The following is a 22075-nucleotide window of genomic DNA, read 5'->3' on the forward strand; positions in this document are numbered from 1 at the left end:
TACAGGGGTGTTCCTAGCGGTCTTCAGTGGGAGGACATTGTAAACCAGAAACCCAAGAACATCCCCCTGAAGAAAGCGTTTGCCCCGTCTAAATGCAGCACTGCGGGGAACGGGAGGAGGGGGGACGGACCTGGTGCCTAGCACCGCAGGGAGTTAACTGAGAGAAGAAACAGCTAAAGGAATGTGGCTTCTAGAAGGACAGCCCCTAGCCCTGGATCACCTGCCTGCTGGCAGGAGGAGGGGGGACGGAGATTGTGGCAGAGGTTGGGGCTGGGCTGGGGATGGGAGCTGTCACACTATTTCTCACTGGCTTTAATCTTTGCGTGCTTTGATGTGAAATGTAATTACAGATTCTGAATTACGGTGGGGGCTCATCAGGGCTGACTCATCAATTAGATTTATATGCATTCGGTTCTCGGAGATCTGTGACCCTGATGTTGTCACCTCAAAGCTCTGAGAAATCTGTCCCGCCAGCTCGTCCTCTTAGGGAACTGTGGGGTCGAGAAAGCCACTTTTGGGGCCAGCTTGGAGGGACAGTCTGTCCATGCTTGGGCAGCCCAGAGACAATACCTGCCTCTGAAGTCCCCATTCTTTAAAATCTGTGAGGGCCTTGGCCTAGGAATCCAGAAATGTCAAATACATCTTTGTTCCACTACCTCCGTCGGAAGTCATGCTATCGGATTACTAACAGCTGCCAAATCTGGACCCAGCCCAGCCTCAGGCTCCTTTTTTGTATGTTTTTTTTTAATTTTTAATGTTTTATTTTTGAGACAGAGACAGAGTATGAGTGGGGAGGGGCGGAGAGAGAGAAAGAGAGGGAGACACAGAATCCGAAGCAGGCTCCAGGCTGAGCTGTCAGCACAGAGCCCGATGCGGGGCTCGAATTCGTCAACTGCAAGATCATGACCTGAGCAGAAGTCAGACGCTCAATCGACTGAGCCCCCCAGGCGCCCCTCAGGCTCCTTCTTAACACAGCCTTCCGGGCAGCCCTGAGCCCCCCCAGGCGCCCCTCAGGCTCCTTCTTAACACAGCCTTCCGGGCAGCCCCTCCCGACCAAATGGCATATTGGCATCTCTTTCTCACCCCTGGAATAAGCCCTTCCACTGTCTCCACAAAAGGTAATTGGGAAGCGAAGCTGGGTTTTGCTACTGAAGGCCCAGGTGGAGTGCTGGTTTGTGCCACTTGGCTGACTGTGGCACATTGGATTCATCGCTGTACCCGACGGGGCGCCAGTTTGTCCAAATGAAGTTAGGGTGATAATCCACGGTGAAAATCCATCTAAGATAAATACGGATGTTCTTTGTCTACTTTCAAACCCCACGCAAGTTAAAGATGCAGCAGCCGACAGAGGAGAAAGAAGGATGCCAGCGTCCTCGGCATCCTGTGGAAAGCTGGTGTGATCACCTTCCGGGGGCAATCCTCAGTGGGGCCGTGATCATTTTTCTTCCCTCCTCTGTTGCCCTAGAACCGAAGCCAACCCTCCACATTCAGGCTGCCCAGGAACTGCACTCCAGACAGCCGGCTGTCTCCAGCAGAATGACCAGGGGCATGTTCTCCAGGCTTCTAGAGTTCGGAGGGGCCCCGTGGCTCTGGCTACCGGAGGGAAGCCTACCCTGGCTCCAAGCATCCCGAGAGAGGTAGATGATTCATGACAGGCATAGAAAGCATTTGTCCGTTTCTTTTCTCTCTGGCAGTCCTGTTTATTACACAAGTAAGCCTTTGTCAAATCCAACCCAAACTCATTGTTCAAAAAAAAAAAAAAATCCAGACCAACAACAATTAAAGTTAAAACCACCCATAAATAATCCCATGATTTAGAGGTATTTTGTTTTTAATGTTTATTTTTGAGAGAGAGAGAGAGAGAGACAGAGTGTGAGCAGGGGAGGAACAGAGAGAGAGGGAGACACAGAATCCGAAGCAGGCTCCAGGCTCTGAGCTGTGAGCACAGAGCCCGACGCAGGGCTCGAACTCACGAACCGTGAGATCATGACCTGAGCCGAAGTCAGACACTCAACCGACTGAGCCACCCAGGTGCCCCTTAGAGGTAAGTATTACTAACACATGGGACAGATCCTTGCATTTTTTCCTGTGGTGTATACACACACATGCATTTCTTTTCCAGGAATTAGGTCGTTCTATATATACTATTTTACAACTTGTTTTTTTTTCACTTAAAAGTTTTCTCTTTTCCACAGTAATAAATATATAGACACAATCAATGTCAGTCGTTTTGTATTTCCTTCTTTTTTTTTTTTTTTGAGAGAGAGGGTGCAAGTGAGCAAGGGGCAGAGAGAGAGAGAGAGAGAGAGAGAGAGAGAGAGAGAGAGAGAGAGAGAGAAGCAGGACTCACCTGGGGCTCGTGTTCACCTAAAGTGGGTCTCGTGCTCACCCGATGCAGGACTTGAACTCACGGACCACCCACGCACCCAGCTTTGTGTTTCCTATAGCCTCTTATTGTTAACTATTTTTCCTGTTTAGCAATTAGCTCCCTATTGTTAGACACGGTGTCCAGTTTTTCACTGTAATGGGCAGCACTGCCCTGAAAAATCCCGATGGCTCCACCAACGTATCTATTTCCTTTGGAGAAATTCTCAGACGCAGAATCCATAAGGACGTCCGTTTCTAGGACTTTCATGTGCACTGCCAAATTGCCCTCCTGAAAGGTCGTCCTATCTCCAATTCCCCCAGCAGTGGAGAGTCCGCTTCTGTCTCCCCGCTGAAGTCTGCAGGTGGAGAGCCACAGGCTCGGAACTCTCTCCAGCTGCTGGGTCCTGCGGCCGGACCCCTGAGGATCCTCAGAAACAAGTTCTTCCTCTCCCACTGGGCAACCCCAAGCGCCTGACAGAGAGTGTGTGGCCGGGAGGGGACAGGGTCCTGGTGCCACCTGGCCCGGCCACTCACAGACACCACCCCTCTCTCCTCCACGGACGCGCCCAGATGCCTTTTCTCGAGGCGGGCTGCCCACACCTTGTGACGGGACAGCGAGCTTTTGAGCTATCATCAACCTTATTTCCCTCTACAGCTCCTACGGAGTTAACAGATGTACGCACGTCTGAGGCAGTCATGCGGCAAGAGACTTTGGGGCCAATCCTTCCCGTTTTGACAGTGTGTAATCGAGGTGAAGCCATAAATTTTATAAACAAGAATAAACGACCCTTAGCAACATATGTCTGCTCGACCCTTCCAAGGTGATCGTAAATAAAGGCACCTGCTGGCTGGAGGAAGGATGTGGGCGCTGCAGATGGCCGGCGACGAGGGCCGAAGGATCTGTGCCTTGGGAGCATCTGGTGGGGGACAGGTCACCCAGCCACCCCCAGGTGCTGAGTCAGCTGGACGCCTTTCCACCATTTATTCGACCACTTCTCCGGGCCATCTTTGCCTCTATGCCCCCCAGGCCGATGCCTGCTTCTCACCCTTTCCCAGAGAGGTAGCTTGTAGCAGGTGTGGTTGGGGCCCCTCACCCAGGGTTTATGATACCCTCTCCTCCTCCCCTCCCCTACTTAGCTGTCAATCACTGCCCCGAGGTGGCCCCTGAAAACTGGGGTTCTTGTCCTGGCTCTGCTGCTGCCCACAGGTGGCATGAGTCACCGTGGAGAGGTTCAAGAACGTGCTGGAGGTAGACAGACCCAAGTTCAAATCCGAGTTTGGCCTCTTCTTGCTGCGTGACACTGGCCAAAGTGCTGTCTCCCTGTGCCCCGGTTTCTGTGTCTGCATCTGAAACAAAGATACAAATATGTACCTGTGGGGGGGTGGCGTTGGGGGAGGGGCATGTGCTAAGCGCACACGGAAGCTGCTCTGGTATCGCTCAATAGAGCAGCCCTCCTGTTGCTCGAGAAGAGTTCTATAAATGTCAGCTGTTTGTGATGATACCATTATAACCATCATCGTCGCCGCAGCAGGTGCTGTGTGACTCTGAGCAGGCGACTTCACCTCTCTGAGCCTCAGTTTCCTTAGACCTGTGAAATGGGGAGAATGTGTACACGCCTCACGGGGTTCCGAGAAATGAGACACGTCCATGCAGTCGAGCATTGAGGGAACGGTAGCCATGGTGCTGAGAGGGTGTAGAGCCCCGATGTAGAGCCCGGCTCCACCTCCTGGAGCCATATGACCTTGGGAAAGCCCTTTCTCCTCTCCGGGCCTCAGTTTTTCCGCCTGTAATCTGGACATGACGGTAATGTTAACAGTACCACGTGCAGGGGCTGTTGAAAGAATTAAACGAAAGGTTGCCTGTAAAGTGCTTAGGAGGCCTGGACACAATCAGTACTCAATTTGCGGTGGTTATTGATATTGACCTACTAATACTTACGCGTGTCTTGACCTCAGTTTCTTCATCTGTGAAATGGGAGCAATGATCTCTCTGATCCCTTTCGGCTCTCATTGCTCTGTGACTGAGTACCTCTCCCTTTCAGTCGGGCATGGTGTCCCTGGAGCCGTGGCCCTTGGTCTGACTGGGACTAGCACCCCCTGGAGCACACCTGTGTCCCTCCAGCCTCAGCAAGTCCAAACCACCCGGAGGCGCTGCTCGGTGGTATTCTGCGCTTCACCCAGGCCTGAGCTACTTGAAAGTGCTTAGAAAAGGAGAAGACGCAATTCAACAGTAAGCTACTTTTTTTTTTTTTTTGGATATAGCCGCTGCTGTGTGCTGAACCCGTTGACTTATTCCCCGAACCCTCGGAAACTGAATCATCCCCAGTCATAAAAGGTGAAGACTGAGGGGCCACCGCCTGGGTGGCTCAGTCGGTTAAGCGTCTGACTTCGGCTCGGGTCACCATCTTGTGGTTCACGAGTTCAAGCCCCGCATCAGTCTCTCTGCTGCCAGCGCTAAGCCTGCTTCGGGCCCTCTGTTCCCCTTGCTCTGTGCCCCTCCCCCGCTTGTGCACGTCCTCTCTCTCTCTCTCAAAAATAAACATTAAAAAAAAAAAAAGGTGAAGTCAGTTACGCGTTTGACTCTTGATTTTGGCTCAGGTCGTGATCCCCTGGCGTGCGGGTTCGAGCCCCGTGTCGGGCTCTGTACTGACAGCACGGCGCCTGCTTGGAATTCTCTCTCTCTGCCCCTCCCCATCTCTGTCTCTGCCTCTCAAAATAAATAAATAAACTTCAAAAAGGTGAAGACTGAGGCTCAGCGAGGTTAGTGAGCAATTCACTCAAGGTGGCTCAACCAGGAAGCGGCCCAGCTGGAGCCTGAATTCGAATCTAACCATAACGACAAACCGTAAGAACAGCTGGCTTGCCGCGGGGCGTGCCGAGCCCTTTTACACGCTGCCTCATTAAGCTCTCCCGGTGGCCCCTACCTATGGGGCAGACATTGTTGTCCTTCCCATTTCACAGGGAAGAAGCAAGGCTGAGAAGGATGGAGTGGCCCGCCCAGAGGCAAGAAGCTAGAAAGCTCCAGAGCTGGTCTTGAGCCCATGCCAAGCTGCGTTCACTGCCCTCCGCGGCGTTTCAAGCATCGGAAGCCGTCGGGCGGCCTCGCCGGCCAGCCCCAGTGCTGCTTCTCGCGCTTCAAGGCTGGAGCTCTGCGGACTCCACGCGAGGCTTTGCAGCAGGCAGCCTGAGACTCCGGTTGGCTCCTGAAAAGGGGGGCTATGCTGGTCATTCTAGGGGATTCTTGCCCGGGACTTCCACGGTGTATGCGCGCGGTGAACACGTGCATGTGTCTCTGGGAAGAGTGTGCACGGTCCCTCCTTCACAAGTGTCTGATTCTGTGGAGTGGGAGAGGAACGTGAGGGACATCCTCAGGCCTCAGGCGTCCCCGACCTGTCACCCCTGCCTCTGCTCCGGCTCAAGCACTGTCTTCCACGGGGGACTCCCAAAGAAGGAAACTGCACCCCCATCAGGACTGCAAAGGTAAGTCCTTGATAGAACGACTGGGCCAGCCTGGGTCCAGTATTGCCCGGAAGACTCCTGGGCCTGGGCGAAGGGAGGGAGGGATGGGCCACAAATCCGTCCAGGCACTGATTTATGTAGCATTCACGCGGAATTTATTACACAAGGAATTTTATTCAATTAAACTTGAAGTACGTCTGGATTCTTAAAGGTTCAGTAGTGATAACTGGGACAGAGCGATCATAAAACTGGATGGGCTGTCGGAGGAAGGTGTCGGGAGGAGGCGAGGGTGACATTGCAGCTGACGGGGGATTCGGAACCGGGACGTTTGTCATTGGGATGTGTTACAAGTTCGGGCGGAGAAAATTACTCGGTGAAAAATGCACATTAACAATAGCCAGGAGAGATCAGTTAAGGGAAACTGGGTTGAGAAATGAGACGGCAGAATCTATTAGCGTCTGACATTGTTCTCAGCGGCCCAGGTCGTGATTAAAACGACTGTCAAGTGGCGGTGGAGGGAGAGACACAAGGCCCCCTGTCCTGAGCCCACACCTGGCTGCAGACTCCCTGAGACAAGATGCTTCCCCTGAGCCTCGGTTTCTTCCCCTGCAGAGTGCCACCCCTGGACCGGGCCCGGCACGCAGTCAACCCCCAGCTCCTCTCTGGCAGGAGTATTAAATGTGCCCCGGGCCCCGGGTCTGGCCCAGGGGTAGGCAGGTGAGGTACTTCAATGGGTGCCAATGTATGGAAGTGCCCCAAACCCCAGGAATCAAGGGAGGTAAAAGTTTCATGTGATATTTTAAAAGATTAAAAGGATGCAAAAGATCTATGATCGAGGAAGCATCACCATTTTTTAAGTAATCTCCGTGTCCAGCGCAGGGCTGGAACTCACGACCCGAGATCAAGAGTCGCCTGCTCCACTGACCGAGCCAGGCAGGCGCCCCAAGACATCACAGTTTTAAGTAAAAGCGGCCTGCTGTTTCTTCCCCTTCCCCTGCACAACTGCGCGGGGCGGGGGCGACGGCTTGTGAGCGCCGACAGCAGCGTGCAAACAGATCAGGCAACGCGGGCTTCCTACTTAGTCGTGTGTCTGGAGGGCGGAGCTTTTCATGAACTTTCCCCCTGGGTTTGAGACACAGGAGGATATTTTGCCGGGAGCACGCAGGGGTGCGCATTTCTCCTTTTGCTTCTGGCTCCAGTGTGGCTTTGTGAGGCCCTGCAGGACAGCAAACGTTTCGAACTGATCAGTCCTCTGGGTCCCCAGAGCAGGCTCGCTGTTTTTCTCAGGTTGGCAACACGGGAGGCAGCCCCCGAGATGCCAAGTCTGCCCTGCGCCTGGGCTGTTTCTCGGGGACTGCGTGCCGGCCAAAGGCAGGAGGCGGAGGCAGGGCCTGGGAACCGGGGGTTAACTCCAGGCGCGCAACAGCCTCTCCCGGCAAGGGCTGGCGGGGACGGGATTTGGCAAGAGGCAAGCTGCTTTGTTTCAAAGCATCATCTTATGCTGTATTTCCTCAAAGGGCTTCTCCTGTCCTTTTCCAGGGTGTCTGACCATGGCTGGGAGCGTTTTGGTACATGTGTCCTGCCCCTTCCAGGAAGACTGTGAGGAGGGGGCAGAAGCGGAGGAACGAGTGGTTCACCGCAAGCTCGTGGGGCCAGCTCCTCCCTGGCCCGGCCCGAGCGCTTGCAGGGCAGTTAGTCACGTTAGCCTCTCCTGACACGCTGGTGCTTTCAGTGTTTCCAGCTCTGTGCACAGACGCTCAGCACCCGCTGGGGAGCAGACCTGGCGCTAACCACTGGGCGGGCGGAGCGGGGCAGGCCTCGGACACGGCCTCTTCCGGGAAGGATTTCACCTTCGCCCACGCTCACTGGCACCTCAGCCACCTCCCCGCCCAGGCTTAAGAGGGTTGCTGCAGCCTGCCGGGAGGCCAAGGATCCAGCGGGATGAAATGTACCCATTCCTGCAAAATGTGCAGCAGAGTCGTAAGAAATGAGAGCATAATTATATGTGTGACCGATCATTTTAACGTTCGCTGACTTGCTGGCAAGGAGGACAGCAGAGTGACCAGCCTGCCTGAAACGAGCCGGTGCCCGATGTGAAGCAGGGGCTCCGCAAGTGAATGATTGCTGAGCCAAGTTCACCAGGCATCTTGGCCCTGACAGTTAGCGAGAGCCTGCCCTTCCGGAGTCATTTCCCGCAATTAGCAGCGCGCGATCTTCACGTTCTCAGGGCCGCCTCCTCGCCCTGCATAAATATCCCCTTCCCAAGGACACAGCTGGCACTGGCAGTGTCGTCTCGCAGTGGGAGGGGGTGGCGGTGACAAGAGAGATAAAATACAGCCATGGCATGGATCTCAGAGGCATAAACCGGCAGAGAAAGAAGTCCTTCTCCAAGCCGTGCCGTTCCTCGGTCCCTCATCCCTGAGTCCGAAGCAAGTCGTGAGGCCTCACCTGTCAGTGTGCAGCTGCCCTGCCCCCACACGTAGGTGGGGATGGTGGCTCGGAGGTGACCGAACTTCCAAATCCCGCCTGCCTTCCCCTTTATAAACGTGACATTTACAGCCCCTCTGGCCCAGCTAAATCCCAATTACATTTCCCAGGGTCTCTGGTATCGTTCCAAATCTTTATGCCACCTGAGCCGGCAAGGGAAGGGCTCTCTCACCACATGCGCACGCGCGCGCGCGCGCACACACACACACGGCTTAAGCTTTTCCCACTTTTAATTTTTTTCTATGTGGCTTTTCACTGCTGGGATCACTTTGCCTTATTTTCCCCCATACTGAATTCATTCATTACCACCTCCTCTAAGACCCAGGAGAGCCTAGCGGGGAGGACAGGGGTCTCCTCCAGCCCCCCCACTGGGCGAGATCTTCAAGAATCAGGACAGGAAGGACAAACTCTTCACCTCGGAGGGCTCTACAGATCTCCCCCTTTGCATTATTTCCAGGTGCCTCAGGCTCGGTCCGACGGGTCATTTTTCTTGTATATTTTTTCCTGATTCCCCTCTTTCATGGCTGCGTATCTGGCTAATGTGAAGAGATAGTCGCTGAGTCTGGAGGGACAGAGAGAATGATCTGAAATGAGAGATCAATGCTAACTGGGTCCTTCCCATATTAGCCTTCAAGGAGGAAATATAAATCACACACCCCAGGAGCATCGGGCGGGACAGCGGGTGCTCAGCCAACTTGGGCTTTGATGGATGACACTCCAGGCCAGCTTCTGTGACTCTGGCGCCGGGGCTGGGGCAGTTCCTGCCAGATGAGGCCGCTACCCCCACCGGACCTCAGAGGGCTGGTGGCTTTGGGCCACTCCCTAGACTGGTTTGTGTACCTTCCGTGACCAGGACTGAGACACCCAGCCTGCCCTTAAGGAGCCTGCAGTGAGTTCACGAAGCCGCCCACCTTTCAACCGTCGCCCACTTTTCCTTGTTTTCATGCCGAGCGCTGCCCACCACCCTCTTCCACCTCTCCAGGCCCCAATCTTGCCCTCTGTGGCCAGCTCCATGCCAGGTCCTGCTGGAACCTTCCCTGACCACACCCCCACTGAGATCGAGCCCCCCTCCTCCTGATGCCTGGCCGTCTCTCTGGGGGCAGGGTTTGGGGGCAGTGGAAGAGATTCTGCTCTGGGTGAGATTCACGCTCCCATTCCTGGAAGGTAGTGACATGCTTGTTTCCAGTCTGCCTAGTGCTACCCTCCTTGCTGAGGAAATGAACTGGCTCGGCCCACACAACACTACGGGAGGACAAGGCTCCCCAAAGGTCACTGCTGTGCCGATGAATGGAACCTTCCTCTCTCCCTTCAGGCCCAGCCACCTCCCAGGAAGAAAGGAGCTGATCAGGTCACGTCCCAGGGGGAGGAGTGACCACAGTGAGGGGCGAGACCCCGGCTGTGAGGTCGCTTTCTGGAAATCCAGGGCAGCTCCCAGGGGCCCCCTGGTTCTCAGTCTGCCCCTGGGCCCTGGCCTTGCCCACACTGGAACTGCATGAGGCAAGGCTGGAATGGAACCCAGACGAGACCTCCTGGGGCCAGCCCGGCTCACTGGCTCCTGTGCCGGGGCCCTGGGCCCTGACGGCCCTGAGCTGGCTTTGCCCAGCAGTCTCTTCTCAGTTCACACAGCCCTGGAGTCTTGTGGGGAGGGGCTGACAGTGGGTCTGACCCCTGCCTGAGCTCCCTGGTCACTCAACCCGAAAGCGGGCCCCTTCCTACTGCACGGTCCCTTTGTTCTTATGTTGTGTGCTCCTGGTTTTCACAACAGCCTCTCCCGACGACACCTTCACCTCACCAGGGACAGGGACGGTACCTGCCTCATTCTCAGCTGCATCCCTGTGCCCGACGCGCCTGGCACGTCGCCGACCCTCAGTGGATATGAACGTGTGGGCCCCTGCAACGTGCCTAGTTTTACTGAGTGGGACTCTCCAAATTCCATCAGAGTACCTGTTTAAAAACTTGGCCACGTTAGCATCCGTCTCACCCATCTGGACAAGAGGCACCACCCTGGAAGAGGAGGAAACGCCACGTCGCATATATTACGGGATCGACACTCCGGGGGACCCAGGGCTGCGTCCCACACCGGCACCTCAGAGCCTACAGTGGCTTGACCCGGTGCCCTTGCCGGCCTGGGCGCAGACATCCCTCCGGACTGCTGTCTGCTGAGCACTGGTGACGGGGCGGGCCCTTGCCGGGCCCTTGCCACAGGTCACCTCTGCCACGTAACCCTTGCTGAGAGATGCTCTCCCCGAAACCGAGGCTCTGGCTTTGTGTCCCCTGCCCAAGGGGTTTCATCATCCCACATGCACGTCCCCACCACCCTGCATGGTGCATCCTCTGCTGGACTAGGCCCCCTGCCGGGCCTTTGCGTCTCTCCGATTGTTTTGGTACCGTGGGCATTGCCGACACGGATGGTTTTCTACAAACGATGAATTTTTTCTTTTGAAACTGAAGCTCTGTTACGCGGGGCCCCTTTGGGAACCACTTGGGCCCACGAGCCTCTCAAGAGGGATGGGATCTTTGTGATGTGGGGCTGTGGACAGAGCTCGGGTTTGGAAGCAGACCGACCCGGGGTCGAATCTGGACTCTGCCGTGGACCGCTCAGGTGACCACCCTGGCCACGAGGTTGCCTCTCTGAGCTCCAGTCTCCCGACTCCTGTACACGGGGGGCTGCCACCACCCCTCTGCCAAGGTTATCCTGAGGCATCAATGAGGTGACGATGAGCAAATGCCCAGCACGGCCCTGCCCATTCTATCAAAGTAGGGCTTCACTTCCATTTGTCTGGGAAGCTGGGTGAGCTGGCGTTACGAGTGGTGTACATGGAGGTTTTGCAGGGAACTCTTCTGAAGTTTCTCTGAAAGGCTGTCAGTAGCTTTTAAGGGGTCCTTCCTCTTCCTGACTCGGAGGTGTTGGGGCAGCGGGTGGCTGGTCTGTTGAGAGCTTCCACCTGCCCCCCCCCCCCGCCCCAGCCCCGCCACCAGCCCTATGGGTCCCTCTGGGCCCTTCTTTACCCAGCAGCCAGCAGGGTCCCTTCATGTCACCGCGTGGCCTAAAGCCCACCAACGGTTTCCTATTGCTCTCGGGATAGAGGTAGACCTCTCTGTGCCTCCGAGGCCCTGCCCGGTCTCTGGCCTCGTTGTGCCCCACACCCTCTCCCTCTGGACCCAGACACTCGGGTCTCCTTTGTGTCCGTTCAGTGCGGGCTGCCACCTCTGCCCTTGCTGTCCCCTCACACTGGACGCTGTTCCTCCCCGCCCCCTAATCCTTCAACCCCTGGCTCACGCAGTGTGACTGGGAGAGACCCTCCCTGTGTCCACTCCACGTCCCTCACAGCCCTGACCACGGTGCGGGGCTCTCCACTCATTTCTGCCCAGCTCCAACTACCCCACTTACATTAACCCCCAGGGATGAGGAGCCGGGGCACAGGGCAGGGAGGCCTCTCCCCGAATATCCTTTTGACTTTCATAGCATGTGAGTGTCAGAATTATAAATAACCAGCTAACCCCGTCAGGGACTCCTCCTACCCTGTTCACCTATAACCTCTTGTTTCTCCGTAAGCTCTGAGTGTGATGTGGTTACATCATCTGTCATTTGTCCGCTCGCGGGTCACTGTCTCCCCTCGGCTATGCAGGGCTCTGAGGACAGAGACCCGGGCTGGCTAGCTGGCGTCCACCTGGACCGGTGAAGGTGGCAGGTGAAGGTCTGCCGATGGGTGGCTGGATGGCACGGAGCCGACCCTCCTAGGCTTGCCTGCTGCTCTGGCCAGGCCCCGCCCTCTCCCTTGGCCCCCTTACCGTCTCTCTGCTCGGCGGCACACGGCCCGACAGAAGTGCAGCGCGGAGCTGCTCTTGCCTCCCGACTGAAAGGAGAGAGCGGGCGCTGGCTGGAGCGGGGGTGGGGAGGGGGGGGAAGGGGGTGGGTGGGGGTGGGTGTGCCCACTGCAGACAGGGAGCCCCCTGGACAGATGGACCGACAGATACATAGGACCCTGCCCCCGCCCCCACCCAGCAGTGTTCTGCTTCCGGGGCCCTGCAGAGGGGCGCGTCCACTGAGAAGCCCCCTCCAAAGTGGGCAGGGCTGGGGAGGGACCGGGGAGGGTCCGGAGGGGACTTGGGAGGCCGGCGGCCAGCTTCTGTCAGGCAAAAATTAAAGAGGGGGCTTACTCCGCACCTGTGTGTTTCTGTGAACACACTTGGCCTGCGGCCACCCCCAGGTTGACACCGCCTGGCACCTACCGGCAGGATAAACGCCGTGAGAGGGGGGAGCTGGCTGGAGTATCTGTCGATCCACTGCTCCAGCTCCAGGATGGGCCCCGCCTCGAATGCAGCACATCCTGAGGAGCCGAGAAGCAGGAGGACACGGCCATGGGGCCCGTCGCCGCCCAGACCGAGGAAACCGCCCCCATGTCCCGTCCACCCCGAGGGGCTCTGCAAACCACTTCCGCCGGCTCGGGAGGGCCTTCCTTCTCGGGGTCTACGGGCCAGGCTGACGGGGGTACCAGGGGACACCCGGACAGGGTCCCACCTCTGAGCGCGCGCGGCAGGTTGGGAGAGAAGATTACTTAAGTGAGCCTCCCTGGCCGAGGAGCGCGGGGTCGCCAGGGCAGAGCCGATGTCCTGCAGCGAGCACTGGATCTGGGGAAGCAACGGGGGGTGACAGTGAAGACCCATTCCTGGCGGGCCGGGCGGGGCTCGCGTGGTTCCACGTGCAGGGGTGCCCTGTGACACCAGGAGGCGAGCAGGGGCTGCCCTGCTGGGGACTGGCCGGATCTTTAATCAGCTGGCATCTAAAGGCAAATCAGCAAACTCCGTCTGAACCTTCGGCACGTCTGCCTTGGACACCAGCTCTGTTGAGCGGGGGCCCTGGGTCCCTTGGGGGTGCGAGTCACACAGACGATGAGCGTCAGGTGCCCAGTGACAGTCAAGAGGTAGCTTCTCACCCCACTCTCGTCTCCGTCAGGCCTGGGCCCCGGGAAGTCTTTCCCTTTCCTCTCCACTGACGGCTTTGGTTGTCTGACCTGTGACAGCCAGGCCGAGACACCAAACGTGACAGTGCTTTAAAACTAAGCCATAGGGGCGCCTGGGTGGCACAGTCGGTTAAGCGTCCGACTTCAGCCAGGTCACGATCTCGCGGTCCGGGAGTTCGAGCCCCGCGTCAGGCTCTGGGCTGATGGCTCGGAGCCTGGAGCCTGTTTCCGATTCTGTGTCTCCCTCGCTCTCTGCCCCTCCCCCGTTCATGCTCTGTCTCTCTCTGTCCCAAAAATAAATAAACGTTGAAAAAAAAATTAAAAAAAATAAATAAATAAAATAAATAAAACTAAGCCATAAAGGACAAGTATCTACGAGAACATGGTCGACCCCTGCGTGACAAACGACCCACGGGCACCCGTGCCAGTGAGCCCCATGAATGCCGCCTCCTTTGTGGCCGGCCAGAGTCCGTTCAAGCTGGGTGGGGCGCCGTGAGGTGGGTGGTGGTCTGTGACCTCTGCTGAGATGGCGACTGTGACAGCGTGCCGGGAGCAGGGCGCAGCAGAGGCCGCCCACCCAGCAGTGAGCTGGGACCCTCCTTGGGCCGCCGACCGGCAGAACCTGGGTGGGGACCTTGGCCGCCTGGCGTCTCGCGGGCTTCGAGTGGGAGGCGGGGTAACGGTAGTGCCCCCCTGCACGGCCAGCTGCAGCACTCACCCCAGCACTGGAGGGGGCGGGAGCCAGCTTGGGAATCAGATCCCAACTCCACTGATTCCCAGCCCCGGCGCCTTGGGCAGGCGGCCCTTTCCTTTAGGAGTTTGTTTTGCCCCGATAACATGCCCGTTAACCTGCAGGTCACAGGCTTCTGAGGAGAGCGGTGCACGGGCCCAGCGAGCGGGGACCTGGCGGGGCTCCCGGGTGAGAAGGTCACAGTCTGCACCCTCGGGGTGCCCAGGCCAGTGGGGAGACAGACGGATCAGACCGTGTGACACTCTTTGTGGCACCTGCCGTTAGAGGCGGGGCCTCCACAACGGGGGTTGTGGAAGGCTGGAGGAGGCACCTAACCGGGCTGGAGGCTGGGCGGCCGCACAAGGCCCTGGGGGACGTGACGTTGGAGCTGGGACCCAAAGGACAGGGGCCTAAAGCATAGGTGGACTCATCACGTCACTGCCCCCGCCCCCCCACCCCCGCCTCAGCCTTTTCCCTCTGGAAACCCTGCAGAGATGAGCACAGCATGCGGAAATGACGCCTGCTGAGGTGAGAACTTCTTCACTGGGAGGCTGAAAACCACGCTGGCACAGGAGGGCCTCATTCACAGAACGTTCCGGCACTTAAGGCCCTCCCATCCTTCTGTGGCCCCCTCACTGCCCTCCGCCTGCTCCCAGGAGGCTAAGCGGGCCCCAGCCTGGCCTGGAGGACTGAAGCAGGCTGAGTGTCCAGGAAGCAGCTTCTACGGTCTCAGGTCAATGTGTAGACTAAAACCTTGGACACGTCCTATGCATCCGAGGGGATGTCCCTGTCTCCACTGTTAAAGTCCTGTCTGTGGGTCACAGTCTCCATGCTTCCTAAGGAGAACACTAATACTAAAGGCCATAAGGTCCCCTGGCCTAGGGCTTCCTGAAGCTGGTTTTCCCAGGTTTCTCAGCCTCGGGGCTGCTGACATTCAGGCAAGGGGCATTCTCTGTGGCAGGGGAGGCCCTGGGCGTTGTAGGACATTTAGCATGTGCATCCCTGGCCTCTACCAACTAGATGTCAGGAGCCGCCCCCCCCCCCAGCCCACCTGTAACCACCAAGAGTAATATCAGACATTGCCGTGCATCCCCTGAAGGGCAGAAGCACGCTGGGTCAAGTCCACTGCGCTTTACGTTTCCCCCACCCTTGGTGCTGTTCTCACCACTCGTCTGGGAGGGAGGATGATCTCTGTGTCCCCGTTTTGCAGGTGAAGAAACAGAGGATCCCAGAGAAACAGTGAGTAGCCCCAGGTGACCCAGAGAGGAAGTGACGGTCAGATGGCAAATCCAGTTATGGCCATCAGGCCACAGGGATACAAATCCCAACTTGGGATGAGACACTGCTACTCACTTTCTGCAGCTCTTCAGCAAACGGGTGGCCTTTTTCTGCGACTAATTCCACAGCAAACCTGTGAGGAAAAAGAAAAGAATCTGCGTCTCACATCATGTCTGTGGGCCCTAATTCAGCTCTGACACCACAGGGTTATTTTTCTTGCTGACAGTGAGAACATCATAACCTTTCGTTTGGTTAGGGGTGTTTGTTGCTCAAAATGCCTTTTCTTATACTCATTACTCATCCAGTCAACACTTCCTTTCTCATTGCCTACTCTGGCCAGGTCCAGGCAATTCAGCATGAGTACAAGGGACACAGGCTCTGTTCGGCAGGAGGCCGAGGCGTGAATCGGGTATCACACGACTGAATGTGAAGTTGCAAACTGAGGTCAGCTCTCTGGAGGAAAGGGCCAGGGTCCTGGGAACCTTGGCCTTGGCTGGAGTTCAGGGAGGGCTTCCTGGAGGAAGCAGTGCTGGAAGTGGGACTTTGAAGGCTGAGTAGGAGTTCCTGGTAAGGCAGGTGGGACGGGAAAAGCCAAGCGCCCCAGACGCAGGTCAGGACCCCAGCTCCAGCCTCCCTCCAAACTCTGCCACTCTCTTTACCAGTCAGGGGCCTGGCAGGGAAGAGTCGGCAGTGCATTCGCAGGGTTCCTGGAGGAAAGGCTGGCCAGGGGACTATTAACAGGGTGTGAGAAAAGTTATGGAATGACAGCGGGTGGCAAAAATTAGCACAAGCAGGGGCCTGAAGGGGCGAGGGAGGGTCAAAGGTGCTCCAGATCCGGGAGAGCTGGATTCTCGGTGGGGCCACCGCCAGGAGCCATGCAGCTGGCTGGGCGAGAGTCACTGGGGAATGGGGGCAAAAACGTTCCCGCTCCTCTCTCTACCAGTGTCCCATCTCCTGCTGGTGCCTTCCATTGGCTGGACCCACCCGGAAGACAGAGGAGGGGACTGGGGTGAAGCGTCACCACGCAACAGAGGTTGCCTTCTGGGCACAACCAGTGTATCGTCTTAGCCTGCCTTATAGTCAGAACTAAACAGACAAACGTGTTAATTTGTCATCTAGCGTGGGTCTCCCGCTTTGGACTGCAAGGAACAACTCTGTGGGCCGGACACAGTCTGCCCTCCGCAAAGCGACATCCTCCGGCCTGGCACCCAGGCAGGTGCCCGGGAATATCCTCAGGGAAGACATCCCCACGATGCAGCCAGTTGTAGACCCTCCTCGGTGCTGCTCCTTCAGGCTCCCGCCACCTGGAGGGTGCCCCTCTACTGTCTGCTCCCCCGGCACCCCCAAGACTGTGGGCTCCACGAGGCACGTGGGCTGAGGCTCTCTGCCTGGCACATGGAGAGGCTGGCTCTCCGACAATCCACAGTCGAGGCGTCCCCAGTCTCCTGCCCCTCGCCCCGGACTGAGGGATGATGGCTTGCTGATTTGCTAATCCTAAACAGCTGATGCCAGAACTCCCCGTCCTTCCCCCCTGCCCATTTCACCTTGTGTCTGCCTCTTCCACCTCCTCCCCCCACCCCCCGCCTTCCCACAGGCACCAAGGGGTCTGGTTCTCTGCTCCGCTGGCAGACCACCTGCACCTGCCATTATCCATCCTGAACACCTCACCTGGTCGGGCCCATCACTGGGAGGTGGGAGCCGCACACCCGTACTCGCCTGAAGAGTGGGGGAACCAGGGAAGGAGGGGCACGGCAGCTCCACATGGCGTGGGACAGATGCCAGCCAGGAGCAGGCAGGGCCGGAAGGGAAAGGCGCCTGCAGCCCCCGGCAGCCTCGTGGAGGCCTCGTGCCAGGCCGAGGCAGGTTCACCAAGGGTTGGCCGCCCCCCGGGGCCAGCCAGCGCTCTCGAGAGCTTCCCGTGAACTACGTTACTGGTGCCGATTCAAACCCCGCCTCAAGGCCAACCCCGTCTGCCTTACCCAATGGCTGAGCTTAATTCATCTGTAGTTCCCACGGCCTCAAACACTTGGTCATCTTTAGGTCTCCTTTCTCCAGTGAAGGTGCTAGAAAACCCTATGAAAAAATGTTTAGCCACCCAAATTAAGATTTTGTATTTTTCCTGACATGCTCTTTTTTTAAAAAAACTTTCCACCTGAAGGATAACATATACACAGAAAAGTGCTCAAATCCTAAGTATATAAGTTGATCAATTGCTCCTACCTGAATATACCTCTGTGATCAGGACCCAGATCAACAAATAGAGAATGATCAGCACCCCTGATCAGCCCCCAGGTACTCCCTTTCATTGCTACTCCTAAGGGTAACTTCTTTCCTGACATGCTTTTATTTTATGCCTAAAAATCATGTACTAATCATTCTGCTAAAGAAACAAGACATATGAAGGGGCACCTGGGTGGCTCGGTCGGTTAAGCATCCGACTCTTGATTTCAGTTCAGGTCATGATGTCATGGTTTGTGAGACGGAGCCCCGTGTTGGGCTCCATGCTGTCTGTGTGCCGCCTCCTTGGGATTCTTTCTCTCCCTCTCTCTCTGTCCCTATCCCACTTGTGTGGGACGGCTCTCTCTCTCTCTCAATAAATAAACATTGTTTAAAAAAAGAAATAAGACATATAGATACATATTATAATTATATTTCACATAAAATCGAAGTCCTCTGTGGATCTCTGCCTAGGTCACGATTTCCCACCATGTTCCCTTAACCACGGAGATAGAACAAATCTGCTCCCGACAGCCAGGAGCCAGCCTGGCGCTCACAGGCAGGCTGTGGTGTTCCGTTGGGACTCAAACACCTCTGTGGAACACTGTCTGGTGGCCCACTCTGACTGTGACACAGCAATCCCCAAACAAGACCCCCCATAATCATGTCTGAGCACAGAACACCGTCCAACCTGTAAAAATGACCAAACATCCCCATTCTCTGGCTAATGCGAGGGACTGCTGCTTCTTTATCAATGACAGCTTTGGCCTCTCTTTGTCACACCCACCTTCTAGATAAAAATGATTGAGGGGCGCCTGGGTGGCTCAGTCGGTTAAGCGGCCAACTTCGGCTCAGGTCATGATCTCGCGGTCCGTGAGTTCGAGCCCCACGTCGGGCTCTGTGCTGACAGCTCAGAGCCTGGAGCCTGTTTCCGATTCTGTGTCTCCTTCTCTCTGACCCTCCCCCGTTCATGCTCTGTCTCTCTCTGTCTCAAAAATAAATAAACGTTAAAAAAATAAAAAAAAAAAGATTGAGATACCCAACTAGAGAATTAGCCCTGCTTCCTGACAGCATCCAATCCAGAGCAACACCCCACTTCCTGGAATTTGCTCCAGATCACCTGGCATAAGCCCAGTCCTATAATGGGTCCTTTCCAGTATCTTCTCACTGAGCCCACGGTGTGCCATGTAAGGAGCTAAGTGACCCAACTTGACTAGACTGTCCCGGGAGGTCTCGGCTGGAGGGCATGCCTGTGCACATTCTCTTTCCCTTTATTTATTGTGGTAGTAGACACATAACATAAAACTTAGCATTCGAATCATTTCTAAGAGTATGGTTCGGTGGCATTAAGTATATCGTATGCATATCTTTTATACTTTTACGACATAAGTACATACTCCCCAAAATATATGTAAACTAGTGACCTGCACAGTTTTTAAAAAAAAATTTTTTTTTGCTGTTTATTTATTTTTGAGACAGAGAGAGACATAGCATGAACGGAGGAGGGAGAGAGAGAGAGACCCAGAATCCAAAGCAGGCTCCAGGCTCTGAGCTGTCGGCACAGAGCCCGACGCAGGGCTCGAACTCACAATCTGTGAGATGATGACCTGAGCCGTAGTCGGACGCTCAACCAACTGAGCCACCCAGGCGCCCCACCTGCACAGTTTTTTTAAGTTTATTTGTTTACTTTGAGAGAAACAGAGACAGTGCGAGTGGGGGAGGGGCAGAGAGAGGGGAAGAGAGAATCCCAAGCAGGCTCCCACTGCCAGCACACAGCCCAGTGCTGGGCTTGATCCCACAAAGCCATGAGATCATGACCTGAGTCCAAACCAAGAGTGGGATGCTTAACCGACTGAGCCACCCAGGCGCCCCAACCTGCAATTTTTTTAATTAAAATATTTAAGTAGGGGCACCTGGGTGTCTCAGTCGGTTAAGTGTCCGACTTCAGCTCAGGGCATGATCTCACGGCTTGTGAGTTCGAGCCCCGTGTGGGGCTCTGTGCCTACCGCTCAGAGCCTGGAGCCTGCTTCAGATTCTGTGTGTGTGTGTGTGTCTGTGTGTGTGTGTGTGTGTGTGTGTCTGTGTGTGTGTGTGTGTGTGTGTGTGTCTGCCCCTCCCCACTCATGCTCTGTCTCTCTCAAAAATAAACATTAAAAAAATAAATAAAAATAAAATACTTAAGAAATCTCTACACCCGACATAGGGCTCGAACTTAGGACCCCAAGATCAAGAGTCGCATGCACTTCTGAGCCGGCCAGGCACCCCTGCAGTTGTAAACTTTAGAAAATATGTCACATTGATATAGTCTACATCTCACTTTTTTCTGTACAACATTATTTTCAGGTATTGTTTACATAAAGTAATATATGCTCATTACAAAAAGTCATAGAATAGAATAAAAGTATGCGCCATAAACAATGAAAGCCCTTCTGTTCATTCCCCTCTCCTAAACTCAATCTCTCTCCCAGGTAGTACTTCAAGATGTAACCTTTCAGCATATTCTATGCATATCTGCACACGTATATGTATATACGCATAACACACACTTTTATCCAAGTAGATTTCAATTATTTGGATTGCTCTGCAATTTGCTTTTATCACTTCATATATCTTAGGCATCTTTCATTTCATATCACATTTGATGATATTTATTGAGACCTGTTACATTATTTTTAATGTTTTTAATGTTTATTTTTGAGAGAGAAAGAGAGAGAGAGAGAGAACACAAGCAGGGGATAGGCAGAGAGAGAGGGAGATACAGAATCTGAAGCAGGCTCACAGAGCTGACATGGGGCTCGAACTCATGAACTGTGAGATCACCGGAGCCGAAGTCGGATGCCTAACCAACTGAGCCACCCAGGTGCCCCTGTTACATAATTTTTAATGTATGCAAACAATTTGGAAGAACTTTCAAATGGAGCTTTTTGCATGTTTCATCTGCCGCCTACCTTTGTCTCCTGTTTTGGTGTATATCTTGGGGATCTTGGATGTCTTCAAGGAAGGCTGTGGCCTAATGAGACACAGACATCAAGAAGTGGAGAGTGGGCATGACACCTCCTTCAGTGGGTCACATCTTGCCCAGTAACCTCAGAGGCAGCACTTTCCCCTCCTCTGTTTGGATCTCATGTTGGCATCATTTTCCTCCCTTCTTCCCAATTCAGTCCGTTGTGGGCAAGCTCTGTGTCCTGCCCACATCCATTATCTGCAGAGTAGCTCATGTAGTGCACTGCTCAATGCACATGCTCAATAAATATTCACTGAAAGAGTTTATTGATCACTTTCCATAGTCTCTGCACTGTGCTAAGTGGATTACTGGCATTATCTCCTGGAATTATCCCATAGGCACTACCGGTGACCTTCCTTTTACTGTTGAGGAAATTGGAGCTCACAAGATGAGACTCCAGGTCCCTGAGGAAGGAAGACACAGGGCTGGGATTCATGCCCAAGACTACCTTACTCCAGACCCCAGTTACCTTTTACCCGACAGAAACCGTTACTTTGACCCACCCAAACTCTTTACTCTACCCAGTCAGGGCTGCTTGGAGAAAGTAATCTGGGCCATTTCCCTTCTATGAAGCTTCACGTATACTCAGGAATGAAGACCTGGCAAAACAGAGTTCTAATTCTGGCATTTTCAAATAGCAACATAACACCTTTAATGCAGGCTTTGACACGAACATGTGGCATCACGAGGTGATCCAACCGTTCAATTACTGGATCTAGGAGAGTATATCGATCCATGATAAATTCATGGGACCACGCGGGTTCGGAGGTCTGGGAAGGGGAGCAAGTTTCAAGGTCGGTGAGGACGGCCACCTTCAGATCGTGTTGGTGTATCTGTGTGTCTTAGGAAATAGGTCAAAATCTGAATTGAGGCCCACCCGACGGTGAGGCGGGGCAAGATGGCCCTCGTGGCGGGCCAGGGACGTGCCCTGCCCTGACGCACGACAGCCGGGCTTCGTTCGGACTTGTGCAAAGAAATCTTGGGTCTCTTGCTGCCACGGTGCTCACGTGGCCAAGGTGACGTCAGGACTAAGACGTGTCACCTGGCTGTTGCTGCGGCGACCTCACTGCGGTGTGACGTCACCATGGCGACGACACCACAATTCACGGCAGGTGTCCGAGTTACCCTCCCCAGCCAGGCACTCACCCGTCCCCGTCTTCCACGCCCTGGGGGCCGCGGCTCTGGAAACGGGGACACAGCAGCCTGCCGGCGCCGAGGCCCCCGCGCAGGCCAAGGCGGGATCCCAGTCCCCACACAGCCATGCGCCAGGCAGCTCGTCAGGGGCTGACCCCGCCAGGCTCCCGTCCAGGTCGCGGGCGACTCCACCTACCTCCGGCCGCATAACCGTTCAGCCCCCATTTTCCATTGGCTCTTGGCGCTCGACCCAGGGCGGGACACTCCCAGGGGCTTGCTTCCCATTGGTTCGCGGAGGGGGCTGCCGGACAGCTTGGTTGCGACACCTATTGGCCAATGTTCAAGCCAATCGGTAAAGGAACGCCCAGTTTGCGTGTTCTGATTGGCTGAGCGGAAGGGTGAACCCCTGTTCAGGTGGAGTCCGGGAGGATTTGG

The 22075-nt window shown here is 55.4% G+C and overlaps 2 protein-coding genes and 1 long non-coding RNA gene across 11 annotated transcripts in view; 2 read left to right on the top strand and 1 right to left on the bottom strand.

The window, feature by feature from the left end:
* The window catches only part of UBE3B (ubiquitin protein ligase E3B), a 67049-nt gene extending 59202 nt beyond the window's left edge, over positions 1-7847 (top strand). The window contains exons 28-29 of one of the 2 annotated variants that reach the window (XR_006588125.1): positions 5329-5847; positions 7366-7847. Coding sequence is in view for 1 of the 2 variants with exons in the window: in XM_045041912.1 (XP_044897847.1) it covers positions 4630-4646 (17 nt within the window). In the remaining variant the exon portion in view is untranslated. Of the gene's footprint in view, positions 1-4629; positions 4897-5328; positions 5848-7365 lie in introns of those variants that run through there. The other variant, XM_045041912.1, reaches the window with a different exon arrangement.
* MMAB (metabolism of cobalamin associated B) lies at positions 840-21882 on the bottom strand. 8 transcript variants are annotated; one of them, XM_003994918.6, is made up of 9 exons: positions 21653-21843; positions 20451-20512; positions 17265-17358; positions 15361-15418; positions 12873-12945; positions 12547-12644; positions 12106-12170; positions 10258-10317; positions 8526-8875 (listed from the first exon to the last, which is right to left on the bottom strand). In XM_003994918.6, the coding sequence occupies exons 1-9, from the start codon at positions 21766-21768 to the stop codon at positions 8776-8778; spliced, it is 726 nt and encodes a 241-aa protein (XP_003994967.1). In that variant the 5' UTR covers positions 21769-21843; the 3' UTR covers positions 8526-8775. The 8 variants fall into 8 exon arrangements, with proteins under 8 accessions (XP_044897869.1, XP_044897873.1, XP_044897870.1 ...); XM_045041935.1 differs by lacking the exons at positions 8526-8875; positions 10258-10317 and adding an exon at positions 1944-3714 and having other exon boundaries at positions 12836-12945; positions 21653-21859; XM_011287772.4 differs by lacking the exon at positions 20451-20512 and having other exon boundaries at positions 12836-12945; positions 21653-21864.
* Positions 13659-15936, top strand: LOC123381289. Its single transcript, XR_006588127.1, has 3 exons — positions 13659-14196; positions 14500-14740; positions 15218-15936. It is a non-coding gene; the product is annotated as an uncharacterized LOC123381289 (long non-coding RNA).
* Positions 21883-22075: the final 193 nt, after the last annotated feature.

Source organism: Felis catus, chromosome D3 (genome assembly GCF_018350175.1).
Source record: "Felis catus isolate Fca126 chromosome D3, F.catus_Fca126_mat1.0, whole genome shotgun sequence".
Taxonomy (NCBI): domain Eukaryota; kingdom Metazoa; phylum Chordata; class Mammalia; order Carnivora; family Felidae; genus Felis; species Felis catus.

Excerpts from the sequence above, each read along its gene's own strand:
- MMAB (XM_045041934.1), bottom strand. The coding sequence starts at position 21,848 with ATGCGGCCGGAGGTAGGTGGAGTCGCCCGCGACCTGGACGGGAGCCTG. Across the intron at positions 17,359-21,652 it reads GGCGTGGAAGACGGGGACGG|GGTTTTCTAGCACCTTCACT; the intron begins GTGAGTGCCTGG and ends ATTTTTTCATAG. Across the intron at positions 3,715-12,105 it reads TGCCGCCGAGCAGAGAGACG|ATGCAGACACAGAAACCGGG; the intron begins GTAAGGGGGCCA and ends TCTTTGTTTCAG.